At 43.8% G+C, this 25,318-nt stretch overlaps 1 protein-coding gene across 1 annotated transcript; it reads left to right on the forward strand.

Moving 5' to 3' along the window:
• The first annotated feature begins 504 nt into the window (after positions 1 to 504).
• On the forward strand, positions 505 to 24,928 carry TLR7 (toll like receptor 7). Its single transcript, XM_049643432.1, has 3 exons — positions 505 to 1,361; positions 1,722 to 1,822; positions 20,434 to 24,928. Exons 2-3 carry the CDS (start codon positions 1,820 to 1,822, stop codon positions 23,581 to 23,583), a joined length of 3,153 nt encoding a protein of 1,050 aa, XP_049499389.1. The 5' UTR covers positions 505 to 1,361; positions 1,722 to 1,819; the 3' UTR covers positions 23,584 to 24,928.
• Positions 24,929 to 25,318: the final 390 nt, after the last annotated feature.

Genomic DNA, 25,318 nt, shown 5'->3' on the forward strand with positions numbered 1-25,318 from the left:
TACAGCTCCGCCTCCTGGGACACGGAGTGGAATGCAGAAGCTTGCAGGGCGGACCTGGGGTCAAGTGGAAAGCCCACAGCAGCGGGCAGGGTAGAGCGTTAGAGTCTCCTGCCTTTCTACTATCTCCTTCGTTCCTAAGCATTCTCCGCCGGTTTCCTTCCCAGGTAGTTCCTATTTGTGTTGCTGTTTTCGATAGGATCCCCCTTCCTATCACCACTGCGTCAGTTGTCGTCTATACGTGAGAAAGCTATTGATCCATACCGATTGTTTGCATAGCAAATTGGCTCGATAAGAAGGTATTTGACGTTTACTGCCTGTGTAGCTATCACTTACGTGGTATGTGCGTTAATTCCATTACTTGTAAAGAAATAATACCGTTTTCTTTGTTTTTTTCTTTTTTGCTTTTTTTTTGGTACTTAATGAGATAACACATACAAAGCAGTAAAAACAGTGTTTGGCTCCTAACAACCCCCTCGGAAAGATCTCCGTTTTTATTCTATCTAATAGGTTTATCAGCTGATCCGGGGTACCAGGGACTTTTCAGTATATTAACCCTGATCACTCTCAGCTGATTTCCCCCACGCCAACCTGCAGTTTTCCAATTCTCTCCGGGTCGACGAGGTGGACCGAAGAACTTTAAACACAACTACGGATGTTTTGACTGTCCCCGCAAAAGGACCCAATAATCCGTTAAGAAAGGAACAGTTCTCGTGAGGACCCCAGTTCCAGAAACAGGGCTTTATGTGACACTAGACTCCAAATGCAGCTGACCTTTTCTCCTGAAGTGAGTCAACCAGCCGGCAGATCTGTCTCTCAGGGGGGCCTAAGACAGAGCAAGGTAAATTTAGACCTGTCTCTCAGATATCTATCTACAGAACAGTGGTTCTCAACCCGGGGTGCCTTAGCTCCCCAGGGGATATTTCGCAACGTCTGGAGACATCTGTGGTTGTCACAACTGGAAGGGCAGCACTACTGGCATCTGGTGAGTATAGGTCAGGGATGCTGGTCAACATCTTCCAACGCAACAAAGAATTCTCTCACCGAAAAGGTCGACAGTGGTGAGGCTGAGAAAGTCACCTACAAAAAAGGAAGGAAGGTTGGTCAACCGGGTTGTTTGGATTTAGACAAGGCATTGCCCTGGGTATGGTGGGAGAAGTAAGAGGAACCTGGTGCTTCTGCAAACCTCATGTCTCGGGTGGTTTAAGTAGTTATGCTCCTCCCCTAACACCCCCAACTTTGTCTTTGCACTTGGAAACTCTAGGGCTGGCAGCCTGGAGCCTCTGGGACTCCATGCTTCCTGAAGACCATCTCTTCATCTCAGAAGCCTCCGGACATAGATCACTCCATGCAACCAAAAAAAGGTATTTTGAGCATAGGGACAAATTTGGATAATGTAACTAATTAGGTGTATGAGCCATTCTCAGTGGGGAAGGGAGGGGAGGGAACCCAAATCATATGCCAAAAAAAAAAAAAATCCTCTGTAAATCTAAAGAAAAATTTTGGTAGTCTAAAATGCCAGTTCCTTGAAGATAAAGCCAGATGTTTAATAATAGAAATGGTTTTCTGGAGCGTATCTCTAGTTTACATAACTCGGAGGAAGGAAACACCATTGATGGCTGTTTGCGACAGCACGTTTTAGAGTGATGTCCCCAGCATATTTTGGAGTTACAGTATGTTACCATCTTTGAAATGCACAATTTGGTATTTTCTCTTTATCTTAGTTGATGCTTTTGGGTCCATCTCAGGCCGATCGTGACACCTTTCACGCTCTGCTCTCTCCAACCGGACTTGTAGATTTCATCGTGGAGGAAGACTGAACATGGTAAGACCAGCCGGGAGATTCCCTAAAGAAGTGTTATCTGTAATCCTTGGGGGAAGTACTGAAACCAGCTGGCAAGAGAGATGTTTAAGAATTTGTATTTTGGTTATTGGCGGAGGAAACTTCTTCGTGGTATTTCATAATCAGGATTAATCATGGGAGCATTTCATAATTGCAGATTAATCAAGGCTAGGTCTGTCCAACTTCCTGCAAGCGTTCAGGCGGGCTGTAGTGAGGACGAACAGATGTTTGAATTGGGGAAATCACTTCTGTGGGTCTAATTTGTTCATCCTATGTCGTTGGCTTTGAAACTGTACAAATCACTGAAGTTACTGGACAGCCGTTACGGCTTGCAACCACGGGTTTTGTTCAGGAACAAATGGAACTGGAGGAAAAGAGGCCTCGGTACAGAACTGGACTCCATCGCCAGCATAGCACGGCCATGTGGGGATTTATAGCCAAGGAGCAGAGTGGGGGTCTGTGGGTAGAAAAAGACTAAGACAAAACATCAGGGGTGGGGGTGGCTTCTGGATAAGTGGACTTACCAGGATTCTTCCGGAAGGCAGGCCAGGGAGATTGGCTGTCACCTGGAGGATGTTAAGGGATGAGGGACTGTGTCCGATACCCGGGATGATCAGAGATCAATGGTGAGGGATTCTCGTTAAATGGACCTAAGAGGATTCATGCTAAAACTGGGCAGATGGACGCAGAAACACGAAAGTCAAGGCCTAGTGACTGAGAGGTGCGTTCCAGGGCTGTCGTGAGGCTCAAGTAACAGGCTACGTGTTTGAGTTCTTCGTGGGCAGCGTGAGCTATTAGGGATGCCAAAAATTAATCAGAAAAGGACATCGGTGGCCTTTTGCTGAAATGATTTTGTCACCCAAAGTAGATATGATGGCGTGCATTCAGTGGGAGCCCACTCTGGTTTCTAGATCTCCATGTTGGCGTCAAGGCTCATTTTGTGTCTACGGTCTAATGAAGAGTTAACCACGGTGCGAGGGGAGGGGAACTATGTTACAAAGGAAACTGCTGCTTATAGTTTCATTTCCTAGAAACTCAGAGGTCTGTTTTTATGCAAACCCCTGCCCACATCTGCCTTTGCCCCTTGAGGGATGGAATAAGGGGACTGGCGATAATGAAGACCGTTCGCGTTTACTGACCACTTACTAGACATCCAGCGTCATGCTAAGGGTTTGATGTCTGTGGATCTGTTTCAGCTTCAGAGCAGCCTTGTGAGGCACAGATGAGGGAACTGGGGCTTCGGGAGGTTCGAGAGCTTGAGTGGTCTTGGCTGGACGGCCTGATTCCAGGAGCCACGCTGTAGCCCCATAAATGTGAACTTCCATTATGATACCTTACCGCTGAAGAGAAAAAGAGAAACTGGTATATCTTTTGTAAGAAAAGAAGTGGAAACAATTTGCAAAAGAAGACCTACAAAAGGCCAGAAAGCCCCGGGGAAATTTATTCAACCTTATTAATAGTTATATGTCCTATCCTTTGATCTGGAAACTCCACTTCTAGAAACCCTTCTTAAAGACATGATCAAGGAGGTGGCAAATAATTTATGAAGATAGTCTATGCAGCATGGCAAAGAGAATATGTCATGCCGGATGTTGAGGAGGGGTTACTTAATCGTGGTCACCCATTAAATGGAATGTTGTGTAACCACCAAATCATGTTTTTTAAAAGAACACTGAAAGACCTAAGAAAGTACTTATAATATAGTGGCAAATGAAAACAGCAAACTAGAAATTGATAAGTAGCATATATTTCTCATGGTTTTTTTTTTAATTTTAGAGAGAGAGAGCAGGGTAGGGGCAGGGGGCAGAGAGAGAGAGAGAGAGAGAGAGAGAGAGAGAGAGAGAGAATCTCAAGTAGGTTCCATGCTCAGTACTCAGCTCGGAGCCCAACGCAGGGCTTGATCCCACAACCCCAGGATCATGACCTGAGCCAAAACCAAGAGTTGGATGCTTAACCAATTGAGCACCCCCAGGCACCCCTTCCTGATGTTTTTAATCTGTGCACACTAGATGCTTCCTCACTGTTGGTTAATCTGTGAAGATGGTTTACATGAACACATGTGTTACCTATTTGTCTTAATAGTTTCACAAAAGAGCCCTGCATTCTAACCATTTTACAGTTGAGAAATCAAGAGGCTCTTGAGGTAAAGTGATCCACCAAAGTGAGAGGGCACTCATGTGGCTGAATAAGAATTTAAAATCCAACCTTTCAGGAGCTCATGGGGCGCTCAGTCAGTTAAGCATCTGACTTCAGCTCAGGTCATGATCTCCTGGTTTGTGAGTTCGAGCCCTGTGTCAGGCTCTGTGCTGACAGCTCAGAGCCTGGAGCCTGCTTCGGATTCTGTGTCTCCCTCTCTCTCTCTGCCCCTCCTCTGCTCATGCTCTGTCTCTCTCTGTCTCTCTCTGTCTCTCTCTCTCTCAAAAGTAAATAATAAAATATTTAAAAATTTTCAATGCAATCTTTCCACCAGAAAAGCTCTAGCTAAGGCTGGAATGCTCCTCACTCTGTGTAATAGACACAGGACACGGAGAGCAGTATTAGAAAGACATGTGCTGATATGTAACCATAGTCCGGCAGTTTTACAAGTAAAAACATTATTCCACTCTTCACTGTAGCAAATTTCTTCGTGCCCAAGCAAAGAGGTAACCAGAAATTTATTTACTAAATTAAAGAAATCTCATCATTTAGAAATTTGAAAGATTGTGCTAAAATTAAAAGCAATCATTACAGATTAACCAACCAGTGTCTTCACACCCCAAGAACAGCTCGCTTCTGTCTCAGAAGCTTGCCAAATCTTAGGGCTGGGCGGTGCGCCATGGCCGGTCCCCAGCTTGCCGCCTATGTCTGTACAGCCTACAAGCTAAGAAAGCTTTTATGTTGTTGTTTTTTTAATGTTTATTTTTACCTTTGAGACAGAGAACGAGAACGAGAGCGTGAGCAGGGGAGGGGCAGAGAGAGAGGGAGACAGAGACAGGGGATCTGAAGCAGGTTCCAGGCTCTGAGCTGTCAGCACAGAGCCCGACTCGGGGTTCGAACCTACGAACCGTGAGATGGTGACCACAGACGCTCAACCGACTGAGCCACCCAGGCACCCTGAAAATTTTGATGTTTTTAAGTGATTGAATAAGTCAAAGGAAGAATAGTATTTTATGACCCATCCTAGGTATATTAAACTCAAACTTCGGTGCCCACAAATAGTTTTCTTGTTCGTTCAGATATTGTCTATAACGGCTTTCACGCTGCAATGGCAACCTACTCATTGGTTGAGTGGTTGTGACAGAGACCATACAGCCTGCAAAACAGAAAATACTTGCTAACTGGCCCCATACAGGAAAAGCATACCGTGGTGGATTCTGGAAAACAAGTGGTTAGAGTATATGATCAAATAAGACTTAATATCTCCTGGTCTTTAGTGCCTGTTGTAACGTGTAATAGCTGTTGAGTACCTAATTTATGTAAGACTACTATATAGCATTTTATTCTTTTATTTTGAAAACTAAGTCTGTTGGGCTAAAAATGATAGGAAGTAAATGATGAAAAGTCTATTTTTAAAGTAGGTGGGTTATATCCTTACACTTACTTTTGTTTTGTTTTTGGTTACATAATGAGACTTTGGTATTTAAGATAATTACACTTTCCAGAGATTAGCCTACAATGAGAAATGTTTTTGAAATTTGCAAAAAAAAAAAGGGGGGGGGGGAGGGGGAGCTATTTTGTCATAAATTTATTAGGGAAATTCCAAGTGGAGGCTCAGTCTACCAAACAAATAGAAAAACAAGGAAATCAGAGGCTCCTGAAGTAAAATGATTCACCAAAGTGAAGTAACTTCCTTGCTCATGGTGTTTGGTTAGCACCCAGGGTGATGTCCATATCACTCTCCAGTTATCAAACAATTCAGTGCCCTACCCAGTTGATGGGAGTTCCCTCCTTGGTGAGTTACAGATAGACTACACCAGGTGGTGTGGTCACACTAAGAAAACTTTATTTGCAGCAAATAAGGAGACCACGGGGAATGACTTTCAAAGCCCCTAAGCAGATGTGAGTGGGTTCCTTTTACTTAGGGTTAGGATGAATATTCAGAAAGGGGAGCTTTGTCATCACAGGTCCAGGTGGGCACAAGGTTGCAAAGCAGGTGTACTTAGAAAACAGGCGTACAGGAGCATCTTATGTTAAGCGTGTGCTCCTCCTGGGATGGAGACTTTAACACTTTAAGGAAGCAGGGGTAACTGTCAGACACGGGGAAAGGGCGGTAGAAGTTGCGGGTGTAAACTGAGCAGGGTCTTGGGCTCCTGATCTCCAGCAAGGAATACAGGGCCTTGCTGGTTCACCGGCTAGAACCACATCAGTTGACCTTGAGGAAAAAACAATTGTCTGAAAACAAGGTTTAGACTTTCTGGTACTTCCAATCCCACGGCACGGTTTCAATATCGACAGGGCAACAGGTTAGTGACTTCAAATTCATGGGTGTCCAACGACTGCTCTTCTACTCACTCCTTGCCTCTCCTGTGTCCCTTTCCCATTATTTTCCAGCTGGCCATCAGCTCTGGTTCAACCCAGCCTGGCCACTCGCAGGATCCCCGCTGTAATATGAAATCCTTCGCTTCCCCAGCTTGCCTTCAGCACCCCCACCACCAGAAATGCATGTTCCAATAATTCCTTTTCAACTTGGGCCACTTGGCTCTTTTCCTGCCCGTGTGATCTTGCAGATAGACTGGAGGAGCAGGTGAACCCATGGAGCTGTTGCCCCCGAAGCCTGGCACCTAGTAGTCCCCGGGGGCACTCAGTATGTTGGCCTTCAGATGGGTTGGCTGGTAAAGGTGTGGCGGTGAGCAGAACAGTAACTGTTCCCAGGCTTCCAATATTCCCATCTCAAGGTGGATTTCCTTCTGAGAGGAATTTTGCTGAGAGGAATTAAATCTAAGCAGAGTGTAGCCATGCAGAGTGTGTGAGAAAGACCCCAAGGGGAAGGCAAGTTACCTGCAAAAAGATGAGGGTGTTGGGGGTGGTTCCTTGTTGCCAGCAGGTAATCACACTGATTTCCTCGTGCAGTGTCTGCCTGGGCCTCCAGGAGGGTCCTGTCCTCCTTCTCCTCTGTCTTCCACATCTGCTGTCTTCTCACTCATAGCTGCTAAGCTTGCTTCCCACTTCACCGAGAACACTGCAGCCATTGGAAGAGGCTATCCACATGTGCCCTCCTCCTTGTGCGCCTACCTAGAGCTTCTGTACCTGGATGTCCTGCCAGACCACCTATCCAGTTCCCCGTCGCTGCCTAACACATCACCCCAAAATGCATTGGTGTAAAACAACCACAATCATATACTTTTTTTTTTAAAGTTTATTTACTTATTTATTTAGAGAGTGAATGAGCAGGGGAGGAGCAGAGAGAGAGGGTGAGAGAGAATCCCAAGCAGGCTCTGCGATGTCAGCAAAGAGCCTGATTTGGGGCTCGATCCTATGAACCATGAGATCATGACCTGAACCAAAATCAAGAATTGGATGCTTAACCAACTGAGCCACCCAGGCATCCCATAATCATATACTCTTATGTGTGGTGGGCTCAAGGGCCAACTGAGCTCAGTTAGGTGGCTCTGATGCTGGGTCTTTCACACCGTTACAGTCAGTGCCCAGGGCTGGACTCACCTGAAAACTCGCTCCCTCACAGGTCTGTGCCCAGGCAGGGAGACTCAATGGCTGCCAGCTGGGGCTCCTCAGGGGGGTCTCTGTCTCCATGTAGTCTCACCAATATGGCGGCTGCAGTGTAGCCAGGTTTCTTACAAGGCTGGTGGCTCAGGGCTTTAAAGAAAGTGGGGAGAGAGACAGAGAGATCAAGAGAGAACGAGCACTAGGTGAGGGGGAAACCCTATCACCTTTTTTCTGTCCTAGCCTTGGAAGTCCTGTGGCATCACTTCTGCTGCTCTCTGTGCAAATTCTCACAAAAACCTCAAAGGAGGATAGGAGATTTGTCAACAAATGTGTGGACTCTTCTACTGAGGATGAGAGTTTTTTCTGTTCCTAGCTAAGACCAGTCTCCATGCTGGTGTGCTAGGTGTCCTCCCTGCTCTCCTGCTCAGGATCAATGTTTGGGTACTCATCATCATCATCATCATCATCAATGCTTTTTGGTGGGTTTTTTTTTGTTCTTTCATTCTCACCAGCATCACAACGTGCTATTGTTTCTCTTTTCCTAAAATAAATCCTCTTGACCCTCCTGGCCCTGGGAACACCTGCCAGTGTTTTTGTTCCCCTTGGCAGGAAATTTCCCAGAAATGTTTGCTGTTTCCAATCCGTCATCCTTCTAAGAACTTTGAAGTCGTATTTTCTTTGGCTTCACCTTCAAAATATAATCCAGTATCTGGCACGTTCTCACCACCTCCACCCTTGCCAACTGGGCCTTTTGCTTCAATTGCTGTCATAGCGTCTTGACTGGTCTCAGTCCTTCCACCTTCACCCCCTCACGGTCTCTTCTCAACACAGCACAACAGCACGGATCTTCTAGAATGTAAGTCAGGCCACATCACTCTTCAGCTCATAAGCTTGACACGGAACCGCATTCCACTCAGAGGAAAACCATCATCCTTGGAATGGTTGGCAAGGCCCTGCGTGCTTGGCGAGAGGCTGGGGGCCCTCCCTCTTTGACCTCATCTCCTATCATTCTTCAACTCCCCTTGCTCAGGGCACACCAGTCTTGCCATCATCTTTTGAATATTCCAGCATGTTTCCACCTTGGGGGCCTTTGCATTAGGCTTGTCCCTCTGCCTGGATTGCTTCCCCCCCCCTCCACCCCTAACCCCCTTAATAGAGCTGCTTGGTCAACTTCCTCCTTTCCTTGAGATCTAGGCTCAAATGTCAACTTCTCAATGATGTCCCCCCAAACCACTGTATTTATGGCCACAAGCCCACCCTGCTCTTCCTTTTTCTATAACCTTGTCACTTAACATTGATATGATGATTATAGTTCTATATTTTTTATTACTTGGAGAATGTAAGCTTCAGAAGAGCAGGAATCTTTTCTATTTGGTCCACTGATGTGACCCAACACTTAGAAGTGGGTACCTGGCACATAGCAGGTATCAATACATACTTGTTGAAATTTTCATTTTTCACAATTTACTTTCACATTATTATAATAAGGTTTTATTACATGCTCTGCAATCTTTAATTTTTTTAAATGTGAATTTATTTTTGAGAGAGAGAGAGACAGAGTGTGAGCATAGGAGGGGCAGAGAGAGGGAGACACAGAATCTGAAGCAGGCTCCATGCTGTCAGCACAGAGCCCAATGCAGGGCCCAAATTCACGAACTGTGAGATCATGACATGAGTCGAAGTCAGACACTTAACCAACTGAGCCACACAGGCGCCCCTGCTCTGCAAATTTTAAGATGTTTTTAAAAATAAAAGGAATACCTGTTCTTTATTTAAAAACTCAAAGAATAGAGGATAAAGCATGTTCTTTCCTACTCCGCAGAGGCTCCCTTTCTTACCCCTTCCCAGAAAATATCACTGTTGAGTTTCTAATGTGTCCTTCTGTACTTTTCGCTGCAAGAACAAATCAAATATTTGTATCTTTATTCATCATAAAGGGTTCATATGCTATATGTTATTTTCATGCTGCCTTAAAAATTCATTTTGTTTATAACTGAATAACTTGTGCAGCTTTTCATGTCAATACCTATAGGTCTACCACATTCTTTTTATTTTTAGTTTTTAAAGTTTATTTTATTTAGAGAGAGAGAGAGCACGGGAGGGGCTGAGAGAGAGGGAGAGAGAGAGAATCCCAAGAGGCTCCCCACTGTCAGCACAGAGCCTGACCCAGGGCTTGAACTCAGGGACTCTGAGATCAGGACCTGAGCCAAAATCAAGAGCTGGATTCTTAAGTGACTGAGCCCCCCGGGCGCCCCCACATTCTTTTTAAAGAGATGTTTGGTGTTCCGCTATGGGTGGTTTCTCAGTTTTAACCATTTCCTCCAGTTGATAGATCCTCATCCAGTTCTTCCCAGCCTTACTGTTTCAGAGAGCTGAATAAAACTCACAAAACAGTGTCACCTGAAGACATATAAGGCTTATTATAAAAAGATGTGCTAGTTGTTGTTTTCTCACCTCTGTGGAATCCTTAGGAGGCTCATGGTGGTTGGAAGCCTTGCTTAGATCATTTTGAAACGGCAGCAGCCTGAGCTTCTGGGGGGCTAGGAAGACTCACAGCTGAGATCAGACGCAGGCAGATAAGTTTCAGGGGGCTCCAGGCCAAGGCTCAGAAGCATCGAGTAAGCACAATAGAAAAGGAGTGTGGAGGTCCGTTAGCTCAACCCACACAGTTTGTGGATGAGAAGAAAGTCAAGGTTTACGAGCATTTAGTCAGTAGCCCTGCAGCAGATTGAGAGGCTGACTCCGTTCCCAGCTTCCTGGACAGCATGTTTCCCTATTCGCCATCCTAGCCTCCAGCCTTAGACCTACGGGTGGGAAGCAAATGTGGGTCTCAGATCAGGAGAACTCGGTTCTGAATGCAAGTTCAAGTCCTGCCAGGAAACGGATGCAGCCACAAGGATGTGTTTTGGCACTTTGAAGGGTTTCTTCAAGCTTCTGTTTGAAGGGGAGGCAGGCAGCATTACCTTTCGGCCTGACTAGCCTTTGTCTGCAACATTGTTTGCCGCACCTGGATTGCCCCGACAGCAGAGATCTCCCAGCTCAGGAGACACACATGGCCTCTGAGCGGCAGTAGTAGAGGGATTTGGTTCCTAGCTGGGCAGGAATGGTGTCTGACTCCCCAGTATTCCCCTCCTTGGCCTAGCACAGTCTTTTGTGTAGGTTACATACCCAATATGTGTGTTGGATAGCTGTGTGAGCATGTAATTCTTTTGTGAATGTAAACCTGAGCATGCCTGTAAGTTTACAGATTCATGAACTACCCTGACCTAGCATTGCTGGACAGCAGATGGAATCCATCAGAAGTGTATCATCCGAAAAGTCTCTCTTTTTCCCTCAAGTTGGTCCCACTCAAATTGTAAATCCCTCCTTTTGGTATTTGGCAGATTTCTTTATGAAAACTCTAAGTAGCACAATATGGACACATCACAGTGCTAAGAATCCTTGAACCGAAAGAGAAATACACTGCGATACAGACACAGGCCAAGTGCGTTTGCTGTAACTGTGTGAAGCACCTTGAAGATGATTGCTCAGCATATGCACTTGGACGCTTGGTTCGAAGTTGCTTCTCTGATCTCTGCCTCTCCATCAGTGAGATGGGAATATTTATATGTCCTTTCAACCTTATTGTCAGGGCTTAGTGATGTCCTAGCAACACTGTGTCTCCTTCAGCATCTGGCATGTAATAAGCACACGAGAAAAGGCCACGCCATTGTTTAAAAAAAAAAAAAAGCAAATGGCCGTCTGGTGACTGTTCAGTGTGAATTCGACATTTTCCATTTTCACAAGAAGAGGCGATTTACTGAGAGAATAGAACACCTGTGCATACAAAATCAAACATTCCCTTTTTGATCAGTTAGCTCGCTAATTGAGCATCCAGATTTACCCAGTGGATTTGCACGTGTAGTTAGCTGGGATTTGCAGCCGAAGCTGAGCCTGGTGTATGTCATGGTGTATTACGTTACTTTACAAATCACGTTACTGAAAGGTGCATGTCTTTAGGCAATCGTGGCCCAAAAAACCAAAACAAAACAAAATAACGTGAATTATTTGTAGCAGATGAAAATATAGGGCCGGCTCAACACTGAGTGAGCTCTGTTTGAAGACTTTTACTTACTTACTTACTTACTTATTTTAAGTAATCTCTACACCCAATGTAGGGCTTGAACTCCATGACCCCGAGATCAAGAGTTGGATGCTCTACGGACTGAGCCACCCAGGAGCCCCTTTGGCACTGAGCAAACTCTTATATTGAATTTTGTTGAAGCTAGGGTCCCCACTTTCCTGTTAAGCAGGTAGTTCCAAGTGGTTTGAAAGGGGACATTTCCACTTAAGGAATAAAGGAAAACTTCACATCTTTCAATCATCTTCTCAAGAATATTTTTTAAATTTGGAAGCCTCAAAAGGTATTATTTCTCTTTATCGTTTTAAAAAATACTTATTTTATTTTTGAGAGAGAGAGCATGAGCAGGGTAGGAGCAGAGAAAGAGGGAAACAGAGGATCTGAGGCAGGCTCTGCGCTGACAGCAGAGAGTCCGATGCGGGGCTCAAACTCAGAAACTGTGAGATCATGACCTGAGCCAAGGTCGGACGCTTAACCGACGGAGCCACCCAGGTGCTCCTTATTTCTCTTTAACACATTTGGGAAGGTTTTCTTCCTTGAGTCAATTTTCCCCCCTCCTTTGCTTCTTCAGAACCCAGCCTGTCACTGTCTATCTGCTATCTCTGAGTTCCAAGCTCCTGGTACAGCCGGCACAGAGAGCCAGGAGACGGCCCATCTGCCATAGAACATTCCAAGGGCTAGCTGGGCTGAGGCTCAACTACTGAGCATAGGACAGGGACAGTCCCGTTCCGGGTATGCCTGTTCCCAGGAGAGACAAATGAGCTCGCCATTCTTACTGGGGTTTCAGGTTCAAGGCGACAGAACTGAGAAAGGATCAAGGAAGGGGCCTTCTGCAGTTTCACTTCCCATGCCTTCCTCTGACATTGTCCTCTTTCCTTCTGGGGTACTTTCCCACTTCACCCCTTCGTTTTAGAGGTGCCAAGCCCTCCTGGTGTCTCCTCGCTTCCTTGTCAACAGTCTGACCTTTGGAATACTTTACCATTTATGATCATTCAATGTGTGTCTTCCATGGGATTTTAAGAAAGTTCAAAGCCTTGATTTATTCAGCAAATACTTATGTCATGCTCACCATGTGGCAGGCCGTCGTAACGATAGAGTACATGTAAAGACAAGCAAGGTTCCGGACATAAGAGCGTTCACCACCCAGAGGGAGGATTGCATGCCTTGACATGGAGCCTTCTGGAAAAGTAGCATAACAAAGCAGCCAAGAGCACAAGCTCTGAGCCGTGCCCTCTGCTTTACACTCTCTTCGTAAACAAACCTAGTTCTTAGCATTGGAATGACGAGGAAATCATTCGATAAATGCCATTGGTGGAAATTAGCGGTGTGTGAACGTGCTTAACAGGCTTTCGAAGCAGTATAATTTCTTTTAATATTTGGCGGGCTTGGGTTAAATTTGCTTAGAGTTAATTCTATGCGTGAGTTTCGTACAGCCTAAGATTTTGTCTAGGCCAGGGGTTTGCAAACTACGGCCTTTGGGCCGACTCTGACCACCTGTTTTGTATTGTTCGTGAGCTAAGGATGGTTTTTATAACTTTAATGAGTCACATTCTTAATGGTAATTGAAGTACCCACATGATCGCCTCAATTTTGCCTAAAATATTTACTCTCTAGCCCCTTCTGGAAAAAGTTTGCCATCCCGTGGTCTAGACCAGTGCTCTCTAATAGAATTTTCTACAGTATGCCTGCACACTCGAATACTGTAACCTCGAGCTTACTGTGCCTTTTGAGCACCTGAAATACAGTTAGTGTAGCTGAGACACTGAATTTTAAAATTGCATTTAATTTTAATTAATTTAAATTCAAATGGCCACACATGACTGGTGGCTATCATATCAGACCGAGCAGCTCTAGACCATTTTATTTATTAGTTTTTTTAATTTCTTTTAAGTTTATTTATTTTGAGAGACAGAGAGAACAGATGAGAGGGAGAGAGAGAAACCCAGGCAGGCTCTATGCTGTCAGCGCAGAGCCCGATGTGGGGCTCGAACTCACAAACCACTCACGAACCGTGAGATCATGACCTGAGCTGAAACCAAGAGTTGGACGCTTAACCGACTGAGCCACCCAGCTCCCCTAGACCATTTTAAGTGAAAAGATTCTGTATTCTGTCAATGTTCCTCATTCTCAATTTCATCAACTCCCCAGAGGCTGTAGGAGTCAAGGGCAAGGCAGCACTGCTAGTCAGATTCTTGCCCTGGACTGACTTTCATTGTCTGCTAGAAAATACTTAATGGAAAGTGCTGGAAAAATGCATGTGAGCACTCGCGCTCTCTTAGGGCTGCTCTTGATTCTGTCCATTCATCTGCCTTCATTTGTGGTAAAGCAGTGGGCTTTTTCAACCCTGCCCGGCCCCAAATTAAGGAAGGCTTAATCAACTTTAGAGTTCAGGCTGCCAGCAGAGAAAACCTCACTTCCTTCCATCACTGCTTGCAGATGCTAACTTCAGCCATAGCTCATGCCTCTCCTAAGACTGCTAAAAACAGTAAGAAGCCATCAACACGCATCATGAATATTGCCAAACCGTTTCCCCTAAGAGTAAAGCCACAAGTCAACAGTTGGCATTCATGGTGACTGTAGTTCACAATACTGAATTGTATTTTGGAAAGTTGCTAAGGGAATAGGTCTTAAACGTTGCCATCACAAGAAAAAAAGCTGTCACGATGTGAGGTGATGGATGTTCACTAGACTTGTTGTAATCATTTTACAATATACACATATATCTTGCTCATAGCCTGATACCAACACCCCATATTTTAGGTTGTCCCACAAGCAGCAATTTACTGCCAAGTTCTGAATTCCACAGTGGCTAACAGTGGGTTTACACTGGTAGAGTAGAAAAGCCAATGAACACGGGCTTAGTGTAACAATTTTGTGATTTCTCAGAAGCTCCTAGAGGTTAGCAGCTCAGCGTCCTGATTTGTACTATGCTCTGGGAGGTCATGCAAGGATCTGGCGACTCGAGATCACCTACCCTGTTGCTTCACCACCCCCGTCACGTTGTCCATGGAGATTACTCAAAAAATAAAATAAAATCAGGGGTGACCGGGTGGCTCAGTCAGTTAGGCATCGACTTCAGCTCAGGTCATGACCTCTTGGTTCATGAGTTCGAGCCCCGCACTGAGCTCTCTGTTGTCAGTGCGGAGCCCTCTCTGAATCCTCCATCTCTCTCTCTCTCTGCCCCTCCCCTGCTCGCTTGCTTCCTCCCTCTCAAAAATAAACATTAAAAACAGAAGTTTAAAAAAAAAATAAAAAATGGGGCGCCTGGGTGGCTCAGTTGGTTAACCATTCTGACTTCAGCTCAGGTCATGATCTCACGGTCTGTGGGTTCGAGCCCCACATCAGGCTCTATGCTGAACAGCTCAGAGCCTGGAGCCTGCTTCGGATTCTGTGCCTTCCTCTCTCTCTCTGCCCCTCCCCTGCTCATGCTCTGTCTCTTTCCATCTCTGAAAAATGAATAAATGTTAAAAAAAATTTTTTTAATCTTTAAAAATAAATAAAATAAAATAAAATACAATGTGGAAATATCATTAGTTCTTTCCAGACAAGATGCTGACACTTCTATATGTGTAGTTTAATTGTATGTTCTTATTCCATGGGCTATTTTTTGATACTCGCAATTAATTATTTTTATCATCCTCATTAAGTCCAGAGATTGTTCTATATCTCCCAATATCTTTTTCTTCTTTTTTGTTTTGATGGAGAGAGAGCATGAGCTGGGGAGGGGCAGAGGGTTGGAGGGAAGGAGAGAGAGAGAGAGAGAGAGAGAGAGAGAGAGAGAGAGACTCTTAAGCAGGCTCCATGCCCAGTGCAGAACCCAATGTGAGGCTCAACCGTGAAATCATGACCTGGGCCGAAATCAGGAGTCGGAATCTTAGCAGACTAACAACCCTGGGGACCCCTTCCCTTTCTTTCATCTCATGCTGATAGAATCGCCATTTATAATTGGGCATATACCACTCAGAAAAAAAAGATTATATTTCCCAGGCTCCCTTGCAGCTAAACATGGCGTGTGACTAAGTTAAAGCTAATGTGATGTGAGAGGAAGTGAAATAGGCACTTTGGGGGGTGTATCCTTAAATGGTGGGGCTGCTCCCCTTCTTCCTATCTGCTTCCATCTGGCTTCTTGTAACATGGATGTTGTAGCTACCTATCTTGAATGACGCAAAGGCAGACAACGTGGCAAGGGTGGTGAAGTGACAAGGTAGATCACACAGTTCTTCCAACCGTCGATCCAGAGCTGGGTTGATCTGGCCAGAGTTGGTACTTCTGTCTGGATTGATCCCAGAGAATGTCCTCAAGAACGTGGGTTTGAGCTTCTTAAACCTTTCTCCCCGAGGAATCCCCGGGCAAATAGAAGAGATAGAATGTTATCCCCTGGGGAGTCTGGGGCTGTAGCCTAAAGCAGTTGACTCCAAAGGGAAATTTCTTTGAAATATTTGCTTTATTTCATTCATGCATGCATTCACTCTTTTATTCATGTGTTTATCAAACATACTGCAACACAAATTAAGTGCCAGGCATTGTTTTACACAAGGACACACAAAGCCCTGCTCTCTTGGTGCTTATATTCTCATGCAAGATAGACATTAAACAGATAAGCGCATAAATTATCAGCAAGATAATGGCTGATTGTGTTAAGGGCCATGAAGGAAATAAAGCAGACTAGTCTAGTGCAGAGTATATATACCTCTCTGTGCCTCAATGGACTCATCTGAAAAATGGAAATAATAATAGAGGTCTGTAATTCCAAAATCTCCAAACTGAAAGCTTTGTCCTCACTCAGTCAACGGCAAACATACGACTCAAATTCATTTGGAGGTGAATCTTGATCTGAACTTGAGTTAGTTTTCTTTCTTCCTTCTTTCCTCCCTTCCTTCCTTCCTTCCCTTGATTTTTCTCCCTTCCTTCCTTCCTTCCTTCCTTCCTTCCTTCCTTCCTTTCCCACTTAGTGTGGATAATTCTTTGTTTTACTGCACAAAATTTTAAGTGTTTGGTGATGGGATACTGCCCCAGGCCCCAGTAGGAACATTACATAACATGTGGATCCATATATCCTATTACCTTCTAAGATCCGAAAAATTCTTAGTTCCAAAACACATCTAGCCCCAGAGGTTTTGGGTAAGGATTGAGGGTCTGTAGTACCACTCACATGTGGTTCTTATGAGTTAATATATCGAAACATTGAAAATGATGCTCAGAATATAGCAAGTGCTGCCTACTAGAGAAAGCCTGACTGAGTGTGTGTTATTTATGCAGACACCTGAGGGATGAGAATGACCTGGCTGTGGGAAGAGGAAGGGAACGATAATTTCAGGAAGAGGGAACAGCAGGTGCCAAGACTGGTTCGAATGCGGAACAGAAAATAGGCCAGATGTCTGGTGTGTGGTCAAAACAGGGGAAGGATGGTTCAAGGTCATGGAAGTAGGGTGGGAGTCAGAACATGCATGATATAAGCAATAATAAGGATTCAAAGTGTAATAGGAAGTCACTGCAGTTGATGTGACTCATATTTATAATGAATGCTTTCATGCTGTTTGATGAATGGCTTGTAGAGGAGACAGAGAATTGGGGGACCATTTTGGAGCCTCTTGTGGTAGTCTGGGTAAGACCTAATGGCTAATGGGGGTAAGGAGGTGGCAGTAGACATGGAGAAAAGTGGACGAGTGCAAGAAAAAGTTTAGAAATATGGAAGGATAAGAGACTTTCTGATTAATTTTCCATTCTAGTTTATACTATGTCCATATGTAGAGTCATTTCACGGTCATTGTCTCAGGTATGTTATGGTCAGGGTTTGCTGGACCCAGCTCATACAGGCTTGCCAGAGCAATTCTGCACATCCCTCCCCAACTCTGCACTGAACGGCATCACACTGGCAGTTGCAAATTGGCCATGGTGGGAGTCTTTACACTATGGGAATTTGCAAATGCTGCAGATCAGGACTTAACAAATCAGAGATGTGGGCGGGGGAAGGACAGCGGTTGTTAAACCACTCTTATTATGCCTATAACTCAACTGCCTTCATCTTAGAGCATTCGTTTCCCCCCCATCATAGAAATACTTAAACTAGGCATATTCCGGAGAACTCAGTTGATGGCTGTCACTTCATGTTTTTAACTCGCTAATTTAGGGATCCCCCCAGTTCTTCCCAGGATCTCATCTAGGCTCATGAGAGTGGGCTCATAAGAGGGTACCTGGTTCACAATTTGTCCTTTATTCATTTGGCCCCATTTAGAATACAACTCACCTCCCAGGTCAACAGTAACACCCTTCGCAGCATTACTTATTACCTTCCGATAGTGGGGTTCACGAACTCATCATGTCTTCTGGGAGAAGCATGGCTGGAGATGGGGTCCAGGGTCTGGGATCCCATAATCAGGGACCATAAAAATAGCTCCCTCTGCATCTCTCCTTTTCCCATCTTGACTCAACCCCTCCTCCCTGAGTGATGAACATTTTTCCTAAACCTTTGAGTAAGATTGATGCTCAAGGGAGATATACCACGTTTATCTATGAGCTTCCTATAACCCCTGGCCTATTGCCATATCTCCCCAGGGATCTGAGTGCTCCACATTGGGGAGTATAGCCTGAAAGGATAACTAGAATTTTGATGGGTGGAAATGGTAGAACAGACTAGTCCAGGTGAAAAGACTTGCAAGTCAGGGAGCTACACATTGGGCTTGGGGTTAGTGACTAGAGAAGCTGAGAGGGGCGTTGTATCAGGTGAGCCTGGACAAGTAGGTATAAATAAAGCCAATTACTGGAAGACTTTGGATGCCATGACACAAAGTTAGGGCTCATTCTGTAAAAAAGGGGGGGAAAAGAAAATAATTTGAAAGACTTTAGAGTAATATAATCTGATTAATCTTTGGGAAGCTTAATAGTTTGGGTGGATTGGAAGAGCAAGAGCCTGAGATCAAGGATGAAGTTTTAGCTAAAATGGCAAAGCAAGGAGGATGTCAAGGAGGTCAATGAAGAACGTCAACTGGACTCAGTGAATGGTTTTAATGAGGAAGAGGAGGAGACAAGGTGGTGAAAGAGAAAAAAAGAGACAATGTTGTACCTCTAACTTCAACTCTAGGCATCTCAAGATGCATGAAGAAGCTCTTTGAGATCCTTCTGAACCATCTTTCATTAGAGAAAAAGAAAGCTGGGGGGAAATTTGCTTATTTACCTTGTATTAGAGGAATTAAGGGAACTAGGCATTTGGTTTATTAGATATCAACATATTTGGTTGATTCAGTCAATGGGGAAGACAAAAGCATTAATTGATCTAGAAGCTTGTTGTAGAGACACAGGCTACATCATTCCATAGATAAGCACCTGTTAAACTAAAACCAGTGTTCTGGAGTAAAATATTGATAGAGATCCTGAAACTTGAGGGCAAGTCCCTGGTTAAACCACCCTCTAAGGAAGGGCAAGTTCAAGTTAATATGGTGATTAGCAAAGCTCTTTAGTACTTCCCATACTACCTTTTAAGGTCTTTCTCCCCTGGGTCCCAGTTTCTCCCCTGATAAATCTGGATGCCCAAGAATCAGCATTATGGGTAGGTTTCCATATGTCCCAGTTTGCCTAAGAGAGTCTTGGTTTTCTGGCAATAGTCTTAGCGTAATTATATATTTTTTTCTTAAAGTTTATTTATTTTTAGAGAGAGAGAGAGAGAGAGAGAAAGCACATGAGTGGGAGAAGGGCAGAGAGAGAGGGAGAGAGAGAATCCCAAGCAGGCTCTGCATTGTCACCACAGAGCCCAACACAGGGCTCAATTTCATGGACAGTGAGATCATGACCTGAGCCACAATCAAGACTGGGATGCTTAACTGACTAAGCCACCCAGGTACCCCTAGTCTTAGCATAATTCTTAATAGGTCTGCCTTCCTTTCACTCTCATAAGTATCCTCTTTTTTAAAATTTTTAAAAATGTTTTATTATTTATTTTTGAGACTGAGAGAGGCAGAGCGCAAGTGAGGAAGGGGCAGAGAAAGGGAGATACACAGAGTCCAAAGCAAGCTCCAGGCCCTGAGCTGTCAGGACAGAGCCCGATGCAGAGCTCCAACTCATGAACCATGAGATCGCGACCTGAGCTGAAGTCAGAAGCTTAACTGACCGAGCCACCCAGGCGCCCCCATAAGTATCCTCTTTGATCAATCAGGAGTCACCCAGATGGTTCCCTGACTGTCTGCTCTGCTCTCTCCTTTCCACATTTCTGTAATGTAAACCCAATGTGTATGGGATTCTGTGTATCTCCCTCTCTGCCCCTTCCTCACTTGTGCTCTGTCCATCCCCAAATCATCTTGGATTTCCAAAAACAATCCAAGAGGAAAGCCAGCTCATAGAATGGCAGTGCTACTTAGGATATTGAGAGCCTTGAATATTGTGAGGTATAATGTGCAATGTGTACCAGAGCAGGCTTAGCACGCAAACAGTAATTGCACTAAAGTCTTAATGTGTTATTTGTCCCAATGCATTTTCATTTTAATATTCTTTCATCCCCAAATTTCAGACTTTGGCAGCTAGTTGATAGCTCTTCCACTGCACTATTTTTAAATAATAGTGAATAGGAAAGTGTGCGTCTATCACTTTGAAAGCTATGTAACTGAAAGGCTAAGATGCTAAAAGCTAAAAATGTAACTAAATTGTTATGAACCTTAGTAGTAGACAAACACAGTCACAGAGTGGGAGATGTCCTCCAGGCAATGGAGAATAAGACTTGATTTTTTTATTTTAAACTGTAGCAAAAGAGAGGCAGCAAATAGGAATTTTCAAATCTGATTCTTGGTATATTTTAGAACGATTTAGAATGATGGTGATTTGTTCTTTCTTATACTTTCAGGTGTTTCCAATGTGGACATTGAAGAGACAGTCCCTTATCCTTTTTAACATAATCCTAATTTCCAAACTCCTTGGAGCTAGATGGTTTCCCAAAACTCTGCCCTGTGATGTCACTCTGGATGCTCCAAAGGCCCATGTGATTGTGGACTGCACAGACAAGCATTTGACAGAAATTCCTGAAGGTATTCCTTCCAATGCCACCAACCTCACCCTCACCATCAACCACATACCTGGTATCTCTCCAGCTTCCTTCCACCAGCTGGACTATCTGGTAGAGATCGATTTCAGATGCAACTGTATACCTATTCGACTTGGGCCAAAAGACAATATGTGTCCCAGGAGGCTTCAGATTAAACCCAGAAGCTTTAGTAGACTCACTTACTTAAAATCCCTTTATCTGGATGGAAACCAGCTTCTGGAAATACCTGAGGGTCTTCCCCCCAACTTGCAGCTGCTGAGCCTTGAGGCCAACAGTATCTTTTGTATCATGAAAAATAACCTAACAGAACTGACCAACATAGAAAAACTCTACTTGGGCCAAAACTGTTATTTTCGCAATCCTTGCAACGTTTCATTTTTCATAGAAAAAGATGCTTTCCTGAGTCTGAAAAATCTAAAATTGCTCTCCCTAAAAGATAACAATATCACATACGTCCCCACTACATTGCCATCCACTTTAACAGAACTCCATCTTTATAACAACGCTATTGCAAAAATCCAAGAAGATGATTTTCATAACCTCAATCAACTGCAAATTCTTGACCTAGGTGGAAACTGCCCTCGTTGTTACAATGTCCCATTTCCTTGTACACCCTGTGAGAATAATTCTCCCCTACAGATCCACATGAAGGCTTTTGATGCATTGACAGAATTACAAGTTTTACGTCTATACAGTAACTCTCTTCAGCATGTGCCCCAAAGATGGTTTAAAAACATTAAAAAACTTAAGGAGCTAGATCTTTCACAAAACTTCTTGGCCAAAGAAATTGGGGATGCCAAATTTTTGCTTCTTCTTCACAACCTTGTCCAATTGGATCTGTCTTTCAATTATGAACTTCAGGTCTATCGTGCAACTCTGAATCTATCGGATGCATTTTCTTCACTGAAAAACCTGAAAGTTTTACGGATCAAAGGATACGTCTTTAAGGAGCTGAGCAGCCATAACCTCTCCCCGTTACGTAGTCTCTCCAATCTTGAAGTTCTTGATCTTGGCACTAACTTCATAAAAATCGCTGACCTCAGCATATTCGAACAATTTAAAACATTGAAAGTCATAGATCTTTCAATGAATAAAATATCACCTTCAGGAGATTCAAGTGAAGTTGGCTTCTGCTCTAACACCAGAACTTCTGTAGATGGTAATGCACCTCAGGTCCTTGAAACATTACATTATTTCAGATATGATGAGTATGCAAGGAGTTGCAGGTTCAAAAACAAAGAGACTCCCTCTTTCTTGCCTTTTAATAAAGATTGTTATGTGTATGGGCAGGCCTTGGACCTAAGTAGAAATAATATATTTTTTGTCAAGTCCTCTGATTTTCAGCATCTGTCTTTCCTCAAATGCCTAAACTTGTCAGGAAATACCATTGGCCAAACTCTCAATGGCAGTGAATTTCAGCCTTTAGTGGAGTTGAAGTATTTGGACTTCTCTAACAACCGGCTTGATTTACTCTACTCAACAGCGTTTGAGGAGCTACGCAACCTGGAAATTCTAGATATAAGTAGTAATAGCCATTACTTTCAATCAGAAGGCATTACTCACATGCTAAACTTCACCAAGAACCTAAAAGTTCTGAAGAAACTCATGATGAACAACAATGACATCTCTATGTCCACCAGCAGGACCATGGAGAGTGAGTCTCTTAGAATTCTGGAATTCAGAGGAAATCATTTGGATGTTTTATGGAGAGATGGTGATAACAGGTACTTAAAATTCTTCAAGAATCTGCTAAACTTAGAGGAGTTAGACATCTCTGAAAATTCCCTGAGTTTCTTGCCTGCTGGAGTTTTTGATGGCATGCCTCCAAAACTAAAGACTCTCTCCTTGGTCAAAAATGGGCTCAAGTCCTTCAACTGGGGAAGACTCCAGTATCTGAAGAATCTAGAAACTTTGGACCTCAGCTACAATGAGCTGAAGAGTGTCCCTGAGAGATTATACAACTGTTCCAGAAGTCTCAAGAAACTGATTCTCAAGTACAATCAAATCAGGCATCTGACAAAGCATTTTCTACAAGATGCTTTCCAGTTGCGATACCTGGACCTCAGCTCAAATAAAATCCAGATTATCCAGAAGACTAGCTTTCCAGAAAATGTCCTCAACAATCTGGAGATGTTACTTTTGCATCATAATCGGTTTCTGTGCACCTGTGATGCTGTGTGGTTTGTCTGGTGGGTTAACCATACAGAGGTGACTATTCCTTACTTGGCCACAGATGTGACTTGTGTGGGGCCAGGAGCACACAGGGGCCAGAGTGTGGTCTCTCTGGATCTGTATACCTGTGAGGTAGATCTGACTAACCTGATCCTGTTTTCACTTTCCGTATCGGTGGCTCTTTCTCTGATGGTGATTACAACAGCAAACCACCTCTATTTCTGGGATGTGTGGTATAGTTACCATTTCTGTAAGGCCAAAATGAAGGGGTATCAGCGTCTGACATCACTGGATTCTTGCTACGATGCCTTTGTTGTGTATGACACTAAAGACCCAGCAGTGACAGAGTGGGTTTTGGATGAGCTGGTGGCCAAGTTGGAAGACCCAAGAGAGAAACATTTTAATCTGTGTCTTGAGGAAAGGGATTGGCTACCAGGGCAGCCAGTTCTGGAAAACCTTTCCCAGAGCATCCAGCTTAGCAAAAAGACGGTGTTTGTGATGACAAACAAGTATGCAAAGACTGAGAACTTTAAGATCGCATTTTACTTATCCCATCAGAGGCTCATGGATGAAAAAGTAGACGTAATCATCTTGATATTCCTTGAGAAGCCCCTTCAGAAATCCAAGTTCCTCCAGCTCCGGAAGAGGCTGTGTAAGAGTTCCGTCCTTGAGTGGCCGACAAACCCACAGGCCCACCCGTACTTCTGGCAGTGTCTGAAAAATGCCCTGGCCACAGACAATCACGTGACCTATAGTCAGGTGTTCAAAGAGACGGTCTAGCCCTTCTTTGCCAAGCGTGACTGCCTGACCTACCAAGGAAAAGCTTGGCTGTCTAGATTGTCCCATGAATGCCTCACTAAAAGGGTGTTGTTAAAGTCTCCAAGACCTGGGATTGTCCACATCAGAGAGGAGAGTCACAGTGTATGACAAAGGAATTGGAAAAATGGAATTTCTATAATGCATCACATCATCTTTCCGATCTCTCTGTGACTCCATTGGCACTTGAGTCTCCCCTTTCTGTTTCTGTATAAGACACGACTGGGAGAAGGGCGGCAAGGAGAGGACATAAGGCTCTGATTCTCCTGTAATTCTTTTGTGATTATTAAATACACACGCAATCACGAAATTCAGAGGAATCGTGCTTCTACTCCTAAGAAGTACCGCTATGTATGGAAATAGGGTAAAAGATGCTCAGGGCCTACGTGTATGACATCACAATGTACTAGAGTTAGTGAAATGAAAACACAGGGAACGCAGCTGATTGCTTCTGCATCACCTAGTGCCCCCTTCTGCACAGATCGACTGTTGCCCTCTCTAGAACCAGGCGGCACAGGCACTCTGACCCTGGATGTCTGTCCTTTGGAACTGTGAGAAAAAAGTGTTAAGTCATCCAGTTTATGATATTTTGTTATACAGCATCCTGAGCGGACTCAAACAAAGATCTTCATCTGCATTACAAAAGGACTATAGCCAAAGTAAAATTGCCTCATCCAATGGTCTTTGAAACTGCTTTGCTAACTAATATCGTATATCTGTAATTATCTGCCAACTTGATCCATCAACATTAGGTGGTTTTTATTATTATTATTATTTTTAACATTGGATGGTTTTGATGGTAAACTCTGAAGGAGGACCCCCAAGAACATTTATTTATTTATAGTTATCAGGCAGGGATGACAATTCTTTGGATTCCTTTAAATTGCATGGGGGAGGAGAAGCCAAGGTTTACAGACCTCAGCACTCAGAAAGCTTCAGTCTTGAACCCCAGCTTTCGCCCTCAATGGCAGCAATAGAAAGGACCAAGACATTCTGAAGACACATATACTTTCAACTGGGTATAAAGCCACATGAGCTCAAAGTTTGAAACCTGATCACTTTGCTTTATTTCAGGAAAACAATGACCTACTGAGGTGTCTGTGCCCTTTGGAAAACAGTGTGCATGGGTTCAAATCTCAGAGCATTAGTTGGGAGATATTGTATTTTCCTCATGTATCAAAATGCCAAGGGTTGTAAGTATAGCTGTAAATACACAGTATATGAATTATTTCCAAAGGACTTGTAATCAATAAGGGTCACAAATTCCCAAATTAATCTCTGGATGAGATGAATAAAGACATAAGCTGCAAGAACCGACTGTTTGTCAATGTCTTTAAGCTTTATTGTACTTAACAGATGCCTTTCTTCTTCAGTGAAAACAAAGGTAATATCGTAACAATCGGCTCTTGGCCATCATAAAGTTTCTTCTATCAAAACACATCTACACATAATGTTGAGGTTATTTTGGTGATTTATAAACCATAAAGCACTTGGAGACAACTTAAACATCTTCTGAAATGGATTAAGAGGAAGGGAAACTGAAAATCATGCATCTTGGAAACCACAGCATATTTTGACATAAGGCTATGTAGAGGGTTTATTGTAGAAAACAACAGAAAGGACATCAGTTACATTCTTTGTAATCTTGGTTAATCACTCTTAACCTTCTGAGAGCCCTGTGTGGAGTTCTGTACTGCCA

This window comes from Panthera uncia, chromosome X (genome assembly GCF_023721935.1).
Source record: "Panthera uncia isolate 11264 chromosome X, Puncia_PCG_1.0, whole genome shotgun sequence".
Lineage (NCBI taxonomy): Eukaryota > Metazoa > Chordata > Mammalia > Carnivora > Felidae > Panthera > Panthera uncia.